The following is a 23,305-nucleotide window of genomic DNA, read 5'->3' on the forward strand; positions in this document are numbered from 1 at the left end:
AAATTGGACTCAAATGTTGGTAATTGGATGTGTAGGCCTACATGTTATTTTTGCTCAGGGTTCACTTCAAACATTAAAAGAAAGGGTGAGATAGCAGACTTCTTCAAAAAGCTGAGCAAACGGGATCAGGTGGAAATAGATCCCAGCCCTTGCACCACCCCAAGACCTCAGAGCAGCTCCCTCCCCAAGGCTACAGGCACCAGGTCAGAGCATACTAGGAAGTCAGTCACATGCCAAGTTTAGCTTGTGTTTGTCGGCCACACGTAAGCCTACACAAAAGTTTTTTTCCGATTAAGCCTCACTTTAAAATGTTGGTTGTTGATTCATGAGTGTTCTTGTTTTGATGGCTGTGGCATTTTTTGTGTAATAGTTATGTTTTAATGTAAACGATTCATCAAAGAATCTAACCTCTAACCTGGTTAGACCTAGATTATATATTCATGAAAACAGAGTGACAAAAGTCTCTCCAGTTTGTGAATACAGTACAGTGTGTGTAAGAAAGAAATTAGTTGCAATTCAGATGTAGAGACACAGTGTATTCATAGTAAATGTAGAATTTGATTAAAGTAACCCTAGTGGACCATACTAGGCCACACTGAGGAACTCAGGCTTAAGTGAATATGAATTTCTATTTCTCATCAGCAATCATATGAATAATTTACACTGCTTAGATGTCAGGCTAAGGTTACACACACATTTTCAGTCTTGGTCTATGGACCCCCTGAAGTAGCCCTGGCCACCCCATATATAAAAGTCTGGTTCCGCCACTGGGCAGGAGGAGGAGCATGCACCCCTAAACATCAACGGATCCGAAGTGGAAAAGGTCAGCTCCTAGGGGTGAACATCAGCAATGATCTCACCTGGGCTGCGTTTCCCAAAAGCGTCGTAAGCCTAAGTTGATCGTAGAATCCATCGTATGACAAATCGTAGTTTTACGGGCCGTTCCCAAAGACACCGTAGCTAAAGTGTCTCTTGAAAATTCGTAGCTCTTGAAAGCGCATAGATTAGCCTACTCCTTAAGAGCATGTTTGGGAAACGCACATAAGAAATATCGTCGATGGTTTCGTTATTTTGCTCGATCGTTGCTAAGATCCATCGTTATCGGGAAGCGCAGCCCTGGTCTGCTCACACGGACAAGGTGGTCAAAGCAGCTCGGAAACGTCTCTTCTTCTTGAGGAGATTGAAGAAGTTTGGCATGGACTCGGTCATCCTCACTAACCTTTACAGATGCACTATAGAGAGCATTCTGACTGGATGCATCACAGTGTGGTATGGGAGCTGCACAGACAGGGACTGCAAGGCCCTACGTAGTGTGGTCCGGTCTGCTGAATTCATCATTGGCAGGAAGCTCCCAGCCCTTCAAGACACCTACCACACACAATGCCTCAGGAAAGCAGGCAGGATCCTAAGAGACTGTTACCACCCATCCTTCAGTCTTTTTTATCTTGTTGCCTTCTGGCAGGCGCTACCATAGCATTCGGTCTCGCACAAGCAGAATGGACAATAGTTTTTATCCAAGGGTCATCAGGCTTCTGAATGGAAATTGATAGGACATTGATACATTTCTCACCGGTCACTTTAAATTGTTACATTGATACATTTCTCTCTAGTTACTTTACACACTGTCACTTTCAGCTCAATATTTCACTATTGCACTGTACCCCACTTGTCTTAGGTTAGTATAGGTCTTGTCTTAGGCTAGTATAGGTCTTGTTTTAGGTTAGTATAGGTCGATAAGGTTAATATAGGTCATTATGTGTATTAGTGTATAATGTGTATTATTGTATATTGCATACTTTTTTTGTATATAAGGATGTTTATTACTATAATTTTTATTTAATTTTATTTGAGCTTAGATTATATTGTAACAGTCACATATCTTTCTCTATACGAGGCAACAATACTGAGTTTAGTCCAACACTCTCTCACCATAAGGCCCTGCTGGCTTATACGACTCAGACAGTCAATGCAAAATTGCCATTTGCCACTGAGGAATGGTCAGCAACACATACACGACATAACGAAAAACAATTTATTGGTCTTAGCCTATGAAGCAGCCTGTTACGATGGAGCTTTCTGACTCGTACATCTTTCACACAATGGAGAATGTTCTCTGACGATGGTACTTAGGCCAAGTGGGATTGCAGAGGTATTGTGCTTTGACCGCAGACTCTTTGTCTTTTCTCAACAGGTTAACTGGATTTCAAATCCCTTCTCCTGTGACAAGTACTGGGTCTATTTTTTCACTGCGGCTTACCAGTGACTTTGCAGTTAGCGCTCATGGATTCAAAATCGCTTATGAAGGTGAGGAAAAAATGCTATTCCCTGTTTTTCTGTTCTGTTGGTCAATGTGTCATTTGTTCAACTATTTGAATTAAAATGTTCTATATTATTAGACAGCAAATAACCCTTCCAAACCTTACTTCAAGAAAATGATACAGACATTAACATTGACTTTATACTTATTGAACAAACAGACAACAAACCTAAGAGTCCATCTGTTCTTAGGTCCCAATCATACAAACTGATCTATTAAAATCTGTGTTCTCACATTCTTTACTTCTTCCCTTCCAGAGGTGCATGATAAATCACACACCAGATGGTGGAGGGAATTAGTCAAGCTTATGAATGTGCTAACTTATTGGTGTTGAAGTTGAGTGGGGTGCAGCAGGGGGCTGTCTAAATATGAACTATCCTTCTGTGACCATCTCCCCCTCTAATCTCTCTGCCCCCCTCTGCCTCCCTGCCCCACCTGTCTGTAGCTGCTTCTCTCCTCGCCAAACTGCTCTCACCTCCCCATATCCAGCTTTCTCTCCTACTTTCTACTCTCCCCCTTTCTCCTCCCCACATCAACCTTCCTATCCTACTCCCTACTCTCTCCTTCTCTCCGAGCTACCTGTCCACTCCATAACTTGCTTTTACTATGGCAACTCCCAATCTCCCCCTCACTTATCACCCCTCCTTAGACTTCACTCTCCATTCCTTTACTTCCAACTACCTCCTCCCTCCCTCTCCGTTCTGCAACCCCATTTCTTCATACCTATCGCCCTGCTCCCTTCACAGTTCTGCCTGTCTACTCTCTGACCTGGCCAGCCCAGACTTCTCCACCTGCTCCTCTCCACTATCCTCCCAGAGAGGATGTAGACATGGCCATCAAAACTCTGGTCTTCCTACCTTTGGCATTAATTAGGTTTTATGCTTATTTTAATGTTAATCCCATACTTATAGAGGTCCAGATATCTCCCATTATTTAACAGCTTACAACAGAGAGTTATACAATCAGAGAGACTATTTTCATATGGAGATCATATCAGATGATTATTTTCATGCACAAAGTCTTTGACACCTTCATAAGTGTCAGTTATCAAAACATAGAGAAACTTCTAGCTCTACTATTAAACCTTGGTCTCCGCGTCACACACACAGGTGTTCTTCACTGCTTCACTGCATTCATTGTGGTCCAGCATGTAGAATGTAATTCCATTATGAAAACACACAATCCTATATATTGAACGCTAATGAATGCTACACAATTTGTATTCCCCATTTTCCTTTTTGTCCACACAGTCTGTGAATGTTCCTATTTATATCTACCGGAGATACTGTAACCCTGCTTGACCTGCTTGCATGTGGTTGGTTGTGATTCAAACTGCAATGCTTGTATCGTCTAGGAGATGATTGAATCATGACTGGAGTTAAGTGGATTTGAATCTGCATGTATATGAAGAGAGAGGGAAGGACATGAAAAGAACGAATCTCATTTAAAGTTGCTGTCAATCTTCTGTCAAGGAGGGAAATGGAGACCAGGCTTGGCTGTGTAGTGGATATACACTGATTACTATGTCCCCCGAAATTCTCATCACACTTGTCAGGCGTCACGCATCTCTATTGTGTCATAACAGACAGAGATACTGTGTGCCTGTCACTGGGTACTATCCCATAAGTATAGAGCTCTGGTCTCACATAATATTACTACATTATGTTACTATGGCCAAAAGTATGTGGACACCTGCTCTGTAAACAAACCTGTCATTCTAAAATGATGGGTTCACACTTAGGTTAAACAACTGACTATGGGACATATACTGTATTGGATATACCAGCTCCTATCTTCTAGCAAGTACATGTTAAAGTATCACAGATGACCCGCAAAGCCACTCTAGCTCTGCCCTGTAATACTTAATTATTCCTTCCATTCCCTACAGATAGCCTGTTGAGGGAAACTTCACTTCTGTTGTATTTACAAGTTTCCTGTGATGTGATGTGGGTTCAGTATTTCTGCCTGTATGAATACCCAGCCTTGGCTCTGCTGGGAGGGGATGCTGAGCACATAAACACTGCCACTCAGTCAAACTTCCATCTTCTTCAAAGGCTACACATTCATTAGATATACTGAGGAAATAAATAGCTCAGTCCCAGAGAGATTGAGCAAGCCAACTACCTCATTTAGCTGTTCACATAACTCAACACTACCAGAAAGTTAAGGGCAATTCTGCTGCCACAGTTGTGAATGTGATGGTGCTGTAGGTGGAAATACTCTTTCTGTGAAGCAATAACAAATTGACTCTTTTTTCCTACATAGAGGTTTAACTAATCCATATTTGGGTGTGCTTTGCCTTCGGCAAGGGCACAACCTTTGTTCTCTCACATATATATTATTATTATTTTTATTATTGGGTGTGCTTTGCCTTCGGCAAGGGCACAACCTTTGTTCTCTCATATATATATTGTTTTCCTGTTTCTCTTTATTATTATTATTATATCAACTTCTTAGTTCTTCTGCCGTTTTTTACAATTTTTGTATCAAAACGTTCAGCTCCTTCAGGAGATGTTGGCTATGACTTTTGGTATAAAAGTAGGCAGTAAGGTTTTTGTGCAAATTATTCTCCCATTAAAAGTAATGGTAAATCCTTTCAAATCATTAAAAAGCTTCCTCCTCTTTCAAACGTAACTACTTCAGCATACTTTCAGCTAGAGACACCATTCAACCTTTAAAATGTTCACAAGACATTCAGCTATATCCAGCTTTTTTCAAATATTCAGCCAATTTTGAATTATGACAGTTTGAAATACATTAAAATGTTTGCTCCTTCTTGATTTTTATGAATGAGCGGGATTTACGTTCCGTTGCATGGTTTAAGTGGAAATTAAGTTTTTGTGGCGAAAAGTGAAGCTAACGGTGGCTAACTTGCTAGCCAGAGTCAATGACGCTACTTACGTCACTAACGTCAAAAAACGTCAGAAAACTCAGAAAACTCGCGTGACTACCTCTAGCAGAACATTAGTTTAGCAGCTCGTTAACTTCTGGGAGATAGCTAAGCTAACTGCTTTACTGCAAGGCAGCTGCAGAAACGCCACAAGCAAAGAGTCCAGGGTGATAACTATTTACTAATTTTACTTTGTGATATGACACACAATTGTGATGTGTAATGTACAATATAAGCTGATTTTATTAAGGAAGTACATCTACTTTCGGAAACAGTAGTCTACTATGTCACTGAAGTATTAGCATCATGACATTAGCCTCTGTTGCCCGGGCAACACATACTACAGTGGTCTATGATGCATCTGTTTTCAATCGTTAAAATAAACATTCCTCACAAATACATTTTCGTTGTAGGATTTATTATGACATTACATTACAAGTAAACGATTTGTGGGTGAAATTATCATTACCTGTGGTTTCAAACCAGTGTTGCTCACTGAAACGCTGTAGCCTACGCGAGACACAGCTGTTTAGAAGTCAAACGGCAACAGAACATGTTCGGCACTCTCCTTACTTAAATCAAAAATCTATCTAACTACTAACCTTAACTTCATTTCCACAGTCTAAACTTTGTCAATCTGTTCATGAAAATAATTAATTTCAGCCTAAACCGTACAACGGAACGTTAAATCGAATTCAACCAACGCAATCGCTACCAAGACGAACAGTAGTCTAGTACTTTACCGTAGTAGTACAATTTACCGGGGCAGCTTCTCCACACAGGGCTATATCGCATTTTGCGTTGTTACTGACAATGATCGCTACCAGTGAGCTTTTTATGAATGAGCGATTTTCCACTAAATAAATGTCAAGCTTATTTACGTTTTGGGGGGCATATTTTCAGTTAGCAGATGGTACTGTTTGAATCGCGATTCCATCTTCTACTGCCGGGTAACGTCGTAGAATAATCTCCAAAGGGGGTTCTTTATTAATGAATGAATGCAATGAGTAGGCTAAATGCCTGAAAATATCACGAGAAGGGAACACTTGAAAGGACGTTTAAGTAATAGAGATTAGGTCAATTTTTACACCGGTCTGCCAAATTTCGTTTTGATTCAGCTATGAGGCTGCCTCTTGCAGGGGAAATGAGAAGACATCATATTTCATTCTACACTTCACTCGTATTTTGAGTTGTAAATGAGCAGCAAAAAAAATATGCTTTTAAATCTATGTAATATTTATAAATAAGGCCCTATGCATTTTTATATAAAATATACAGGAATATCAGTTGTAAAAATGTCATTAAAATCCCTGTACAACCGACACAAGCAAGCACACCCTACAATTTTTCCCAGAAATTGTACCCTCTCTAGTTTTTGTTGCAATACTGCATACTATACACCCCTGTTAAATTAATACCCCTGTTCTCGCAAGATCCCTAACCCTACACAACTTTATTCAAATGAGGAGTGAATTTGCAGGGCAGCAGCAAATCAGATTGTTTCTCGTAATGTAGCACTCTTTTGTCAAGCTAAAAGTTCCTAGCTTTGGACTCACTCGCTATTCATAACGAGCTAGTATGACAAGACACAGAGACACAGGGCGGAGACACAAACAATTCAGGAGACGGAGACGGCACTATTAACTAGCTACTAGTCATGCTATTTAATCAACAAAAGAAACACTGTTGGAACAGAAAAACAAAAAGGTCTTTCCGAGCACCTTGCTCCACTTAGGTTGTGAAGGATTCAAATTCTTTGTGTCTATTCCAATATGTAATGATGGTATTCAATGACACAAATCTGTGTTCTAGAAAGAGTGGTCTGGAGTCGCAGAGGTCCGATAATATCAGCTTTAATGCAGCAGTTAGAAATCAACACTCCCAGAGCTCTGGGGTTGTCTACGTTTCCCTACCCGCAACAGAGTTTGGGTTGGTTCACAAAGTCCAACTGGCTATCTGTCCCTCCCCAGCATATATTTATACAGTGCAATTAAAACAGAAAGATGAAAAGAGGGTTGAGCTTGTTCTCTCGTGCATCAGGGAGTTGTTCTTGCCTACGCGTCTCACCGGCAACTTTTTCTATTTTACGCCATGAACATACCACTCCTTGGCAAACTGTAAACCTTTCTGTCTGCTTCTTGATTAGATTTTTTTTCATCCTAAAAAACAGGTCTATTACCTGCTGTGGCAATTCATAAATGTATATTTCTGCTATTTCTTTCAATACGATGAAACGCTTGTCCGTCAGAGCAACAGTAACTAAGACGGGCGGGGCTAAGAGATCGGTCAATTCAGAGCCATAGAGAGATTCTCATCCCAGGCTGCATCGATCATCAAAGCCGCAGCTTTGGCCACGGGTGCGTCCAGCAGGGGAGGATGCCGAAGCATCCACCCCTCTGAAATTTGGAGACAATGGCCCACGGCAGGTGATTGTTCCCTGCGGAGACTGTGACTTCCTGGTCTTGATCCGTCCCCACCACTAGGTCCCTTTCACAAAACGATCCAAAATCACATCCAAGTCACTAAAGGGATGGGGAACAAACACCTCCCTGACGGTTGAGATAGGCCACTGCAACCCTCTTGTCGGATTGAAGGAGAACATTCTGACCCTTCAACACCAGAGCGAAGTGGAGCAGTGAACTACGCACTGCTTCATGCTCTAAGAGGTTGATGTGACGAGTCTCCGACAAGTCCCACTTACCGCCAATCGAGCCCCCCCGACAGCCGGTCAGGGACCCATGCGTGAAGAATGGATAATGGGAGGTCACTGCCCATGCGGACTCTCGGAGAAATCAGAATAGTGCAAATAAGGTGGCTTGTGCGTAGTGCAACAGGTGTCGGATGGACTAATAATAGATAATAGTTAAATGTCAGTGGGAGTCCTTGGCCTTGTTGAAGAGGCAAGTACCGGATGGAAAGAAACTGTTCTTGTGGTGTGAGGTTTTGGTCCTGATGGACCGCAGCCTTCTGCTGGAGAGGAGTAGCTGGAACAGAGTGTCCAGGGTGGGAGGAGTTGGCCACAATCTTCCTTGCTCGCCTCAGGGTCCTCGAGGTGTGCAGGTCCTCGAGGGTAGGCAGATTGCAGCCAATCACCTTCTCAGCAGTGTGGATGATACGCTGCAGCCTGGTCTTGTCCAGTGGCAGCAGCGTACCCGATGGTGATGCAGGAGGTGAGGATGGACTCAATGATGGCTGTGTAGAAATGCACCATCATTGTCTTTGGCAGGTTGAATTTCTTCAGCTGGTGAGAAAGTACATCCTCTGTTGTGCTTAGGTGACTCAATCATTATTGAGTCCCTCCAATGGTCCAGGTCAGATTAGACTGAACGTGAGATCACTAGTACCGTATTTTATGGAAAACTAGAGAGGGTACAATTTCTGGGGAAATTGTAGGGTGTGCTTGCTTGCGTCGGTTGCACAGGGGTCCGTTTTTGAATGACATTTTTACAACTGATATTTCTGTATATTTTATATAAAAATGAATACTTATTATTTATAAAGATTACATAGATTTAAAAGCATTTTTTTTTGCTGCTCATTTACAACTGAAAATACGAGTGAAGTGTAGAATGAAATAGATGTCTTCTCATTTCCCCTGCAAGAGGCAGCCTCAACGTTGAATCAAAACGAATAAATTTGGCAGACCGGTGCAAAAATTGACCTAATCTCTATTACTTAAACGTCCTTTCAAGTGTTCCCTTCTCGTGATATTTTCAGGCATTTAGCCTACTCATTGCATTCATTCATTAATAAAGAACCCCCTTTGGAGATTATTCTACGACGTTACCCGGCAGTAGAAGATGGAATCGCGATTCAAACAGTACCATCTGCTAACTGAAAATATGCCCCCCAAAACGTAAATAAGCTTGACATTTATTTAGTGGAAAATCGCTCATTCATAAAAAGCTCACTGGTAGCGATCATTGTCAGTAACAACGCAAAATGCGATATAGCCCTGTGTGGAGAAGCTGCCCCAGTAAATTGTACTACTACGGTAAAGTACTAGACTACTACAACGTTTAGGCTGTGGCAATGAAGTTCAGGTTAGTAGTTAGATAGACTTTTGATTTAAGTAAGGGGAGTGCCGAACATGTTCTGTCGCCGTTTGACTTCCTAAACAGCTGTGTAGTGTAGATGTTTTTGTAGTGTGTCTCGCGTAAGCTACAGCGTTGCAGTGAGCTACACTGGTTTGAAACCACAGGTAATGGTAATTTCACCAACAAATCGTTTACTAATGTCATTATAAATCCTACAACGAAAATGTATATGTGAGGAATGTTTATTTTAACGATTGAAAACAGATAACGTTACATCATAGACCACTGTAGTATGTGTTGCCCGGGCAACACAGGCTAATGTCATGATGCTAATACTTCAGTGAAATAGTAGACTACTGTTTCCGAAAGTAGATGTACTTCCTTAATAATATCAGCTTATACTGTACATTACACATCACAATTGTGTGTCATATCACAAAGTAAAATTAGTAAATAGTTATCACCCTGGCCCCTTTGCTTGTGGCGTTTCTGCAGCTGCCTTGCAGTACATTTACATTTACATTTAGTCATTTAGCAGACGCTCTTATCCAGAGCGACTTACAGTAAGTACAGGGACATTCCCCCGAGGCAAGTAGGGTGAAGTGCCTTGCCCAAGGACACAACGTCAGTTGGCATGACCGGGAATCGAACTGGCGACCTTTGGATTACTAGCCCGACTCCCTCACCGCTCAGCCACCTGACTCCCTATAGCAGTAAAGCTATAGTTAGCCTAGCTATCCCCCAAGTTAACAGATGCGAAACGAATGTTCTGCCAAAGGTAGTCACGCGTGTTTTCGTGACGTTAGTGACGTTAGTAACGTCAGTGACTGTGGCTAGCAAATTAGCCACCGTTAGCTTCACTTTTCGCCACAAAAACTTAACTTGAGCCTAAACCATGCAACGGAACTGGAATATAAGCTGCACTTTCATTACAAATCATTCCTCTTTCAAGTAATAACCCCTGTTCAAGTGTTGAGAATTAAATTAGCTGCACGGTCTGTACAGATCTTGACAAATCCACTTTTTTGTTCTAAAACCGGACTATAAGCCATTTCGAAATATAAGCTGCACAAGCACAAGAAAACTGTAAAATTAAGTACAAGCCGCGGCTTATTTTCCATAAAATACGGTAGCCTGCGACAATGCCTGACAGGGTCCAGGGTCCGTCTTCTTTGGAACAAGGAAAAACGGGGAGTATAGGCCTTTGTGTCGGTGTTCCTTTGAAACCAGGGAGACTACTCCTCTGCGCAGGAGGCTTGTGATCTCTTTACGGAGAGGGCATGCCTTGACTGGGCAGGACAACACCATCCATTTCACTCCCTCAAAGGGAGGTGGGGCTCTGACAAACTGTAGAGTGTAACAATCTCTGTGTCATGTCCAGGCACTTTGTAAGCACACAATCTGCCTTCCATTTCGAATGGAATAGCGAGAGAGGGCAATCACTCACCGTGCGGGTCTGAGACAGGAAGCGACTGTAACTCTTAGTTACCCCAGCCGCCGCCGGACACCCTCGTGGTATCACGGCCCAAGGTGGGGTCATCTCGAGAATGTTTTGGTGCATACTTGCTAGCAAAGCGCAAAATTGTCGGTAGATTGCCTTTCGCTAAAGATGTGGCCGCGAATGAGCCAATCACTGAAGTTGCACGAGCAGGAACTGCTCGAGTGAGGGAAGACTCTTGGAAGTCGCTTTGGATAAAAGCGTCTGCTAAATGAATAAATGTAAATGTAAGACGAGTGCATCCCGGTGGCAGATCTACGAGGCGCGGACCTGAAAGAGCCCAGGCTCACTCTAGGTTGGCAAGAGGGGGCGTGCCATGCAACGGCTGCGCTGGGAAGTGTGGAAGTGATGGAGTCCCTTGACTCCTGAAGAGACACAAGCTAGCAACTGCCGTTCTCTGAGGAACACAGGTCGGCAGCACAGAGTAAGACACAGAAAGCCGGACACAGGACCGCAACCGTGTGCGGACTTGAAGGAACCCAGTCTGTCACAGACAATTTGGGGCTGCAGTACAGACTCATCTCGACGTGAGTGTATCAGCGCCTTATGTGTAAAAATAGAAGACCCAAGTTTCTGCAATCTAGCTTTGTCAGAAGCAGATGTAGCTAACTCAGATGCAGTGTTGAATAAAGAATGGAAGCATGTATAAGACACTTCCAATGCACTGTGTGATATATTTTTACAATAGTTAATTTACAGAAAACTACTTCCATCACTTTAGTTTAGTAGCATGACCAAAAAGATGGGAATGTTTATTGTTTTAATGGGAGCTGATTCGCAGAGTATCTGAGTAACTCTTTCCAATTCAAGTTATGGTGCTTGCAAATGATTTGCGCTACTCCATGTGTATTTAAATGAGTGAAATGCTAATCTGAATTCAGAATTATCTTGCTGAAACCCAAAATAAATAGGTTCATAGATATTTTGTGCTCGGGTACCCAACATTGAACCCACACATTTGTTTTCAAACCATGGAAAAAAACTGCCCCACCTTTGTTTTCTGTCCCTGCAATAAGAAACATTTCAAGGTAAAATTTCCTGTCATATTATATATATATGCATTTTTGCATGTATTTTCCTTCTCAGTGTGAGAGCATGTGAACTGGTTGAAATGCATGTGTATCACGGCCAATGCGTGAGAGTTGGCAGCCCTGCATAACATCCATGCTAAACCTAGAGTCACAGTTCTGTGGACTACTAGACTTTGTCATAGCAGGGAAGAAAATGCTCTGAAGTTTAGGTGTCCCACATTACCCAATGTCCCAGATTACCCGAATTCACCCTATGTGTATCTCATGGGACATGCACAGGTAAACAATCCTAAATATGCACACAATATTACTAGCAGACTAGTCCACTTTTTATACTGTAAATATTGGCATTAATCAAAGACAACACATGACATAGCATAACTATCTGTTAATCGGACTTGATGAATACTGGGAATGATACGAGCAGTCAGCTAACTGATGTCAAACTATTCCTGTAAATATCAAGTAGCTTTCTTATTAAGTTCCCTTGGTTACACACATAGAAACACACAAACAAACATCATCATCAAGGAAAACAGTTTTTACTACAGTTGAAATTTCCTTTGAAAGGCATTACAGCTTCCTGTTCTTTGTTTTGTTTATACATTATGAGATTAGGCCAATCCTAGTGTGGTGGTAGCCCGAACAAGTCTTCAGTATACAATCTATTAAACTTTTTTTTCATCTCCTTGAATATTTGTATTTGCTGATATATATTATCTTGCAAAACATGTTCAGTAATACGTTTCATCATACCAGAGGATAAATCTGTTGACAGAATGCAGCGGGCCATTTATTGAAATAACTGTTAGATTGTTTGTTGCCGTTGAAGTTAGTTCATATAAAATGTAAATAATGAATGCTAATCTTTTTTTTTGTTTTTGTTTACTTCTTCCGACCATACATAACAGTTGACAGATATAAAAAATGAACCACAATTCTTACTGGGGTTTGTGTCACCAAAGTTGTATCCAATCTCTATGCACCTTTTATATCAGTTTTGGTTATGGGTTATAATTGTCTGTTTGGTATAATGTAATATTAGAAATAGATGTATAATGTAATATTAGAATCCTTTTAGGCATTTTTTATTTGGTAGGATTGCTTTGGCCACAATCCATACAGATTTGAGGGATCTGGGGGTTTTAGTTCTGAAATCCTATACTTGTTGACAGCTTCAAAAAGTTAAAAGTAGGGGTGTAACGATATACTCAGCTCACAATTCAATACGAATCCTGATACTTGGTTCACAATACGATACGCATCATGATATTTTGAACAATAAAAACAAATTTAAGTCAAATAACAGATTTATTTCCAAAACATTTTTTTTTTTTTGTAACTTTCTTTGTACATACAACTTAGTTAACTCAGATCAAGCGATTTCAGTGAATGCACGCGTGACACAGGTGCAGAATAGGTCAGGACCCTGTTCTTCGTAAGGGTTGAAGCTAAGTTAATCAATTGTCCCTTTAGCCCGTTAACATTAGCGAGATGAGTGAGAACAGCAAATATCGGTTCGTCAACGGCTGATCCGCATCCAAATCATGTGGTTAATTTCAATCAGGCAAACTTATCAGGGAAATTGCACGTGCACGTCCTACTTCAAAAGGCAGGAAAGGTCGATCACCAAAACCGTGATTTTCTAACGGTATGATGGCGGAAAAGACGAAAGAGAGAGCTCGCCATCCGAGCAAACTATTATAATGAGTCTCTACGAAGACAATAAGCATATTATCATGGCTAAGTCAAACACCGCCGCTGCCAGAGCAAGACAAGCAGCTTGGCAAAAAATTGCCGATAAGCTATAAATGCGAAAGTTTTGGGGAAATGTATAGGCTCATCTTAACCCTCGTGCTGCCTTCGGGTCACATGACCCAAAGGTTCATAACGAACCATCGTTGTGTTTACCCAATTTTACCCAATACAAAAACAAATAAAAATAATTTTCTTTTAACATTCGCAATGTGGGGGGTCTGAGACAGCCCAACGGTTAAAAGAAAATGCTTAACTTTGTTTTTGTATGCGGTAAAGTTGTCGCAATACGACGGTGGGTCACAATGACTGATGGGTCAGAATGACCCGAAGATAACACAAGGGTTAAATGCCTCATTACCCCAATCAATCAGATCACATTTCTTTAAATGTGCCTGCTGGCAGTAGGCTTAATGGAAAATTAATAATCGAATGAGATCTTGCTAACGAAAATAATGATCTCAACTCTTTCAGAATAAGTAGGCTATATAAAAACAAGGCCAAAGAGTATCTAATTGATACAAATTCATAGACACTTATGAGGATATATGTAGGCTACTGCGCTTATATCATGTACTATATATGTGTATATGCATGTAGGCCTATGTGTAAATCCCTCTTTGATTTCATTGACTGGGACATGGCCAGGGAATATGATGAATTGATTCATCTGCTGGTTAAACGCCAAGTACACTTTTCTTACAGCAACGCATGCTGCGGCTTTGCCAATGTTTTCTGCATCGCCTATACTGTATAAAAATGTAGCCTATACCTGACGCAAAAAAACTCAAGGCTATGCAGAGTCTGAAGCACAGTTAAAGTTTCAAGTAGCTTTATTGTCAATTTCTTCACGTCAAGACATAAAAAGGAATCGATATGACGTTTCCCACTCTCCCACAGTGAAACATATAAAAAGCACAGGCACAACAGAAAAGACAAGACATTTCTTAAAACATAGCGTTACATATTCACATACAGCAGCATAAGCTCATAATTAAGCATAAAGCTTGCTGCGGCGTGTGATATTTGCAATGTACGGCCCGAGAAGGTCTTGCAAATAAATGAGTCCTTGTCGGCTGAATCGATATCGCTCAAACAAGAACTCATCCGTGTGAATTAAAAGAATCTTGGCTAAGAACTCTATTGGTATGGAAAGGTAATCGAACTAGAATATAGCTCCTTGGTCAACTGGGTCTCTCAAAAAGGGAGCTGCCATGTTATTTTCCGGGGGTGTGGCAAGCTTATCCAGCTACACTTACGTTAGCCTGATCTGGAGCAGGTTAGTGCTAATTGATATGTTACTATGGTGATTTATCGAAAGTTGCTTCCACGAACCAAAAAGAGGGGCGTTTTTTATCTTAGCCTGAAAATTAGCTCGCTAAACCGCTTAGCGAGCTACGACGAATATCCCCCAGGTGTTGGTAGTTAAACCAATAGGATAAAACAGACGTCATATTGAAGATTTTCTTTTGCATTGCGATGGTTTGTGGTACAATATATCGTTACACCCCTAGTCGAAAAGTACCTGTAGTTTACCTTCTTTTCTCTTCCCTCCGCAGAGCTGAAGAGCAGTTCTTGTGGGAACCCAGGGGTTCCTAATAAAGGCATTCTGAACGGGACACAGTTCAACATAGGGGACAAGATTCGCTACAGGTGTGTGACGGGCTATGTCCTGGATGGACACTCGCACCTCACCTGCATCACTAATGGGGCCAACGTGGCTGTGTGGGACTTTCCCGTCCCCATCTGCAGAGGTGAGAGAGATTTATAAGATTTATTACCTCAAATTCATCACTCGTCATCACAAGTCATTTTCGGTGTTTAAATTAGGGGCCAAGCAGCGAAGCACAACCTTTGTTCTCTCACATATATATTATTATTATTGTGATAATGCTGTTAAGCATTCTCACTATTGTTTTCCTGTTTCTCTTTATTATTGTTGGAATGCTGCTTCAGCATTCCAAGTATTATTCTTTGAATCTTTATTAGGGTTCCTCCGGTAGGAGGGAACCTATTGTTATTGTTGGTATTCTTATTAGGGTTCCTCCGGTAGGAGGGAACCTATTGTAATTGTTGGTATTCTTCTTATTATTATTTTTTTTCTTCTCCTTGCGCCTCAATATCTCAAAAAGTCCCTTGTCACAAATGTTCTAATTTGGCACATTGATACTACATCCAAGTGGGTACCCCCTGTGGAAGAAATTGGGATTTCCTGTGTGCTTACATTAATCACTAATCAATAGAACTAGTCATTGGATACTAGTTAGTACGTTTATCATGTAAGCTTGCTATTAATAACAGTATATTGTGTCTATGTGTCAGGTTAATAGATGTTCGGGGTCAGGAGAAAGTACTGGCTAAACAGTCCTTGTCATGACTACAAGGAGAGCTCCAACTATGAACTCTCTAGTGTGAGAGTTGTCATGTGTTGGGAGCAGTGAATCTTTTTCTCTGAGACTGTTGAAACATCATTACTGCCTGACTGTCACAATCTATGTTTACATTCTTGTGCCCTATAAAAGATGGTCCTCCGGCTTTCGGAGCTGAGAGAGACCTGGTTGAGACCTAAGCTTGGTGTTGTGTTGTCATTTATGGTCAGAAGACTGGTTTTCTCTCCCAATCTGCAGATTGATAAATACGTATTAAAATCCAGAACTTAACTGAACTTAGTCACTCCGTTTAGGAAGAGACGGACAAAACACTTTCTTCATCACCCCACACCAAATATGGGCCACATCAGACCATAGGGGGCGCCACAGGCCACGCCCAAAAGTAAAATTTTCAAAGTGATGGCATTCCTAACCCATTGCTCCAATTCTCCTGAATCTTGGTTTGCAAGATCTCATTTTTCATGAGGAACAAAAAAGCCTCAAAAACCCATAAGGTCCGCCATGATGGATTTTCCTGTACAGTGATAATTTGGGAAAACCTTCAAAATTCCTCTTCTCTTGAACCAAAGCTCTAATTGACTTGAAATTTTGAACAGATATGTATCATGGATGTATCTAAAAACGTCACTTAAGACAGTTGAATCAAATACAAAATGGCTGAAAGGGGTGTACTTACGTAAATGTCCACATTGCCTCAATACGTTTGTATCGCTAAATCAAATGTCATTTTGAATGATGGTTTTTCAAACCTAATAGGGTTCAAGATGACATCACTCTGAAGTACCATAAACAATTTCACCTTGGTATGTCAAAATATGATTGAATTAGAGCTGTTTGAACTTCGACCAAATCTGACAATGCTCGTCATTGGAGAAACAGCTTTTTTAGCAATCCATGTCTGGGAATAGCTCAATTGGCTGAGGTGTTGTGCTGGTAAGCAAAGGGTTATAGGTTCAAAACCAGTCAGAGGCATAGTTTTTCATTTTTTATTCTGACAAAACGGTTTCTAGTCTAACGATCAATCCTCCGGTTGTAAAAACATAGCAATGCGTGTTTATGTGAGCCCATCACAACACTCCGATCATCTGTTTAGCGAGACTGTGTAAACCACTGCAAAACAAGCTAGGTTCACCACAGTAGCTAGCTACTTGTAGTCTACGCATGGTAGAGATAACTCTAATGGTTATCTCTAATGAAGTAAATTGATTGTTCAGGTGGATCCCTTGCCTGTTGCGCAAATTCATTTCAGTAACCTAAGCCAGGACACATTCCCACTGATGCTAGGCATTACTTAAAATTCCCTTCCATGACAAGTTATGGCACTCCAAAGAACCTGTTTAAAAACAATTAGAAAGTTATTCTTTACAGCAGCAACCCAGTCATCCCGTTGTCCCGTTTTTATAGGAAATGTACAAGCAGTTTCAACTTGAATCTAACAACGCTTACCACAGGAGAAACAGCTTACTGTTTTACACAGTAACTGAACATGACAATATTCAACACTGAGAATAGCTCAATGGGCTGGGATGTTGACCTGTAAAGTATAAGGTCGTAGGTTGGAATCCAGCCATAGTCTTTTGGCCTGTCATCATTTTTATTATCTGTTTAGTTCAACAGGATGACATCTTTCTGAAGTACCACAAACAATTTCACCTTGGTATGTCAAAATATGATTGAATTAAAGCTGTTTCAATGTTGGCTGAATCTAACAACGCTTACCAAAGGAGAAACACCTTACTTCTTTATACAGTAACTGAACATGACAATACTCAACACTGAGAATAGCTCAATGGGCTGGCATGGTGACCTGTAAAGTATAAGGTAGTTGGTTGGAGTCCAGCCATTATCTTTTGGCCTGTCATAATTTTGATTATCTGTTTAGTTAAACAGGATGACATCATTCTGAAATACCATGCACAATTTCATGCAATTTCACCTTGAAATGTCAACCATTTCTTAACCTTTGTCCCAAAGCTGACCAAAGCTAATACTCTGCCCTTTCTATTCATACAATCTCAACAGTTGGTGTGTAGCAGAGAGGATCGAGAGACTGACTTGTAACCTTATGCTCATGAGTTCAAATCCCCATTCAGCCTGTTGTTGGCCAAACATGAAGTAGTTTTGCACCCTTGTTGTCCAACTCTTGATCTTCTACAGTGTACATGTTTATAATATTTTGCCATTTTGCAGAGGAACCCGCATCGCTGCTTGCAGCTATATTTGAACTTATTTTTGTGAGAATGCTGTTAAGCATGCTGTTAAGCATGCTGTTAAGCATTCTCACTATTGTTATTGGAATGCTGCTTCAGCTATCCAAAAATTCAGCAGTTTCAGGCCATGGGTGCTATGACTTTTCAGCTTTGTACCTCTTATGCTTGAATTAATATAAATCAATATTCATAATATTTTTACATGGGTTTCCAATGAAGTTTTCTTTCAAATCCTCTCAAACTTCTTTAAACTTCTTCAACTTCCAAATCCTTCTTCTTCCTCAATCTTTCAGCTAGAGCCACCATTTAAACTTTAAAATGTTGACAAAACCCAAACTATTTTTAAATAATTCCGCTTTTTGATATCTATTCAACTTTTTTCAATATCACTGATTATGTTTCATGACTTTTTCAAGCCATTTCTGAGATTTACATGGGTGTGTACGTGAAACCCTAGAGTGCAGACTGAAACCCTTACAGTGGAGGGCAGCTTCGGATGTCGTTGAAAAAATATTTCTAGTTTGCCAGCATTGCCACAATTTTCGCTCTTCATGCTTCGTTTTTGGATCAATAGATAGCTAATTTTGTGCTGGTCGTAGACAGTTGTCTGTTGAATCCAACAGACGTACACATTTGTTCAGAGCCCCACGAAAGCGAGACAAAGTCCAACTCTCGCCCCATAGAGACCAATGCAAATCTGGTGACAAAATCGTCAGAGAAAGCAAAAAGAACAAGATTTTGAAACTGCCGGTAGAGTCGTATTTCTGACCGTACAGAAATATAAAGGACATCTCTGGTTTTGGCAGAGTCTTGGGTCACGGAAAATATCCTTATTATTTGGATTGGACGTATAGTTTTGCGTCTAGGTTAACTTGTTTGAGGTGTGGATTCTAGCTACATTTCTGTTATTCTCTGCCCTCAGCGCTAATTACAGGGCCTAACCTAAATAATGAAAATAAATAATAACTGAACTTGTAACAGTTTTGTTGCAAAGCACACTATTATGGTGAAATGTTATCTCGTGTTTGTTGAGTTAAAACCGAAATATTGTTGTTGCATAGCAAGCATCATAGCAAAAAGGCTAACAAACGTAAGAGTTAGCCTATACCCACCAATTAACATTAGCCCTTATTCATGACATGGATACCGTAATAATCATACAGAGACATATTTGCATACCTTCATCTTTTTCTCGTTTCTCCTTTTCTTCTTTTCTTTTTTTTAGAAATTGGGCACCTGATGGCTTACTTGACCTTTTCCTGTCCATCTTCTTTGGCACTCAACAGTCAACAGATTTCCCATCCCCCCCAACACTGTCACTCACGACCAGAAGTCAAGACTAAACCAATTCACCTTGGTGACCACAATCGTTTTTTGATACATATTTTTATTAGCCATTTCACACAATAAAAAAAAACAAAAATGTGCAGGAACTTAAGGCCTATATTTATAATATTATGAATGAAATGTGCGTTATTTGGAAGAAAGTCGAGGTGCAACTGACTTTAGCCCACTAATTTAGAGTATTGCACTATACAGTGGACCCCCCCCCCCCTTGTCCGTTCCATTTGGGAGACCCAGTCAGGTGAGCTGTCTGTCCCCCTCCCCTTTTTTCACACAGCTTCTGTGCATGGCACCTTCTCAGCAAGCAGGGGTGCCTGCAGCTGCCTGAAGGGGGCGCCAATTTGCCAATTCCCTACACAGTGAAATGATAGAAAAGAGAAAACCGCTTCGCGGCGCAGAGATTTTTATTTATTTATTTTATGCTTGTGCGCCCCCCACGTGACATGAAAAAATGCCGCCCGGGCAACAAATTCACAACTTGTTTGACACAAACAATGACAACTTGACTGCTGTTAGAAAATGTTTCCCAGATAAATAGCATCAGTTTTTCATGTGTCTTAACCAACAGTTTTACAGCCTGTTCACTGACAACACCTGCTCAGAACAAGTAGTTCATAGATGTAGCCGGTGTGTATTGGTGAAACTCACTCCTCAGGTATGTAATAGGCCACCCGCGTCGACGGTTAGCTAGCTTTTCGTTGGTGTATTTGGTAGTGGTGGCCCTTGGAATGTCAGAGGTGGCAGGTTCAAACCCAGTGCGGGATGAACATAGGCCTGATACCTTTGACGGAGCTTGCAATATTTCGTCTGATACATATAATAGGCCTAGTCATATTTTCGTTATCACACGATGACTGACATATTGTCACATTATAAACATCTCTTTCCAAATACGCGTAATAATTTTATCTGTTTTGCATAGTCGATGTTATAGGTCACTTTTAAAATAATGTCATATTTTATAACTAGAGAGGGTACAATTTCTGGGGAAATTGTAGGGTGTGCTTGTTTGCGTCGGTTGCACAGGGGTCTGTATATTTTATATAAAAATGCATAGGGCCTACTTATTATTTATAAAGATTACATAGATTTAAAAGCATCTTTTTTTTGCTGATCATGTACAACTCAAAATACGAGTGAAGTGTAGAATGAAATATGATGTCTTCTCATTTCCCCTGCAAGAGGCAGCCTCATAGCTGAATCAAAACGAATAAATTTGGCAGACCGGTGTAAAAATGGACCTAATCTCTATGACATAAACGTCCTTTTAAGTTTTCCCTTCTCGTGATATTTTCAGGCATTTAGCCTACTCATATTGCATTCATTCATTAATAAAGAACCCCCTTTGAAGATTATTCTACGACGTTACCGGCAGAAGATGGAATCGCGATTCAAACAGTACCATCTGCTAACTGAAAATATGCTCCCAAAAACGTAAATAAGCTTGACATTTATTTAGTGGAAAATCGCTCATTCATAAAAAGCTCACTGGTAGCGATCATTGTCAGTAACAACGCAAAATTCGATATAGCCCTGTGTGGAGAAGCTGCCCCAGTAAATTCTACTACTACAGTACAGTACTAGACTACTGCTGTGTTCGTCTTGGTAGCGATTGCGTTGGTTGAATTCGATTTAACGTTCCGTTGTACGGTTTAGGCTGAAATGAATTATTTTCATGAACAGATTGACAAAGTTTAGGCTGTGGCAAAGAAGTTCAGGTTAGTAGTCAGATAGTTTCACCTATTGAAAGACTTTTGATTTAAGTAAGGGGAGTGCCAAACATGTTCTGTCGCCTTTTGACTTCCTAAACAGATGTGTAGTGTAGATGTTTTTTTAGTGTGTCTCACGTAAGCTACAGCGTTGCAGTGAGCTACACTGGTTTGAAACCACAGGTAATGGTAATTTCACCAACAAATCGTTTACTAATGTCAGAATAAATCCTACAACGAAAATGTATATGTGAGGAATGTTTATTTTAACGATTGAAAACAGATAACGCTACATCATAGACCACTGTAGTATGTGTTGCCCGGGCAACACAGGCTAATGTCATGATGCTAATACTTCAGTGAAATAGTAGACTACTGTTTCCGAAAGTAGATGTACTTCCTTAATAATATCAGCTTATACTGTACATTACACATGACAATTGTGTGTCATATCACAAAGTAAAATGAGTAAATAGTTATCACCCTGGCCTCTTTGCTTGTGGCGTTTCTGCAGCTGCCTTGCAGTAAAGCTATAGTTAGCCTAGCTATCCCCCAGGTTAACAGATGCGAAACGAATGTTCTGCTAGAGGTAGTCACGCGAGTTTTCGTGACGTTAGTGACGTAAGTAGCGTCATTGACTGTGGCTAGCACATTAGCCACCGTTAGCTTCACTTTTCGCCACAAAAACTTAACTTAAGCCCAAAACATGCAACGGAACGTAAATTCCAATAGAAGCAACTCAATCGCTACCAAGACGAAACTTTTGACACCTACGTTGTCTATGTAGGCCAAATATTGACTGAGTTTTAGGGGGGCAAAAAGAATAAAAAGAATAATAACAATATATATGTGAGAGAACAAAGGTTGTGCCCTTGCCGAAGGCAAAGCACACCCAATAATACATATATATGTGAGAGAACAAAGGTTGTGCCCTTGCCGAAGGCAAAGCACACCCAATTATATGATGCATACATTTGGGCATCCCAATTTATAGCACCATTTTACTAACTACAAGTATAAGTGTGAATGATAACATTCATGGGTAACATTGTCTAAACGTCCCTTAAAAAACATCAGTTTAATGCAATCTTTACCAAAATGGACAATTCAACTTCTCAACTGAACCCCTGATGCTGACTCATCACCAACCTGCTCTACATCTGTAGCTTCAGGGTGCTGTTTTTCCTGCACAGTAATTCATCAGTTTAATACAGACACTAACCATGCTTAGTTGACTGCTGACATTGGTCGAGATTACAGGGATAGCCATATTTCTATCCAAGGGATCATATAGGCCTACTTATTACCAGTTAATATCACTTTTGAGTTGCTAGCCTGCTGGTACTAGGCTAAACTAGCACGGTCCCATTATGTGGGTAGGTTATCTTTATCCTTCTGGCTTCAGCAAGACCAGCTGCTGCTAACACACTGGTCGAAAGATTGCAGACGCTAGGGATAGATTTAATACAAGCAAAAGTTACATGCTCTACTACACTAACAACTTTCAAAACATGTTTCCATTGTAGAATGGGTGGCAATGTAAGGCTTACAGGTTAGCGCTAACTAACGACCTTCTCTTGATAGCTACTTACCAGGTTAGAGGTTAGATCCTTTCATGAATCTTTTACATTAAAACATAAATATTAGTGTATACTCACACAAAAAATGCCACAGCCATCAAAACAAGAACACTCATGAATCAACAACCAACATTTTAAAGTGAGGCTTAATCGGACACAACTGACGTTGTGTCCTTGGGCAAGGCACTTCACCCTACTTGCCTCGGGGGAATGTCCCTGTACTTACTGTAAGTCGCTCTGGATAAGAGCGTCTGCTAAATGACTAAATGCAAATGTAAATGTAAATCGGAAAAAAACTTTTGTGTAGGCTTACGTGTGGCCTACAAAAACAAGCTAAACTTGGCATGTAACTGCCTGCCTAGTATGCTCTGACCTGGTGCCTGTAGCCTTGGGGAGGGAGCTGCTCTGAGGTCTTGGGGTGGTGCAAGGACTGGGATCTATTTCCACCTGATCCCGTTTGCTCAGCTTTTTGAAGAAGTCTGCTATCTCACCCTTTCTTTTAATGTTTGAAGTGAACCCTAAGCAAAAATAACATGTAGGCCTA

The 23,305-nt window shown here is 40.7% G+C and overlaps 1 protein-coding gene across 1 annotated transcript in view; it reads left to right on the top strand.

Moving 5' to 3' along the window:
• Positions 1-23,305, top strand: part of LOC136943733 (CUB and sushi domain-containing protein 3-like) — a 384,366-nt gene that overhangs the window by 64,596 nt on the left and 296,465 nt on the right. Inside the window, exons 3-4 of the mRNA XM_067237158.1 lie at positions 2,192-2,304; positions 15,088-15,282. Coding sequence (XP_067093259.1) covers positions 2,192-2,304; positions 15,088-15,282 — 308 coding nt within the window. The remainder of the gene's footprint in view (positions 1-2,191; positions 2,305-15,087; positions 15,283-23,305) is intronic.

This window comes from Osmerus mordax, chromosome 6 (genome assembly GCF_038355195.1).
Source record: "Osmerus mordax isolate fOsmMor3 chromosome 6, fOsmMor3.pri, whole genome shotgun sequence".
Classification (NCBI taxonomy): Eukaryota; Metazoa; Chordata; class Actinopteri; order Osmeriformes; family Osmeridae; genus Osmerus; species Osmerus mordax.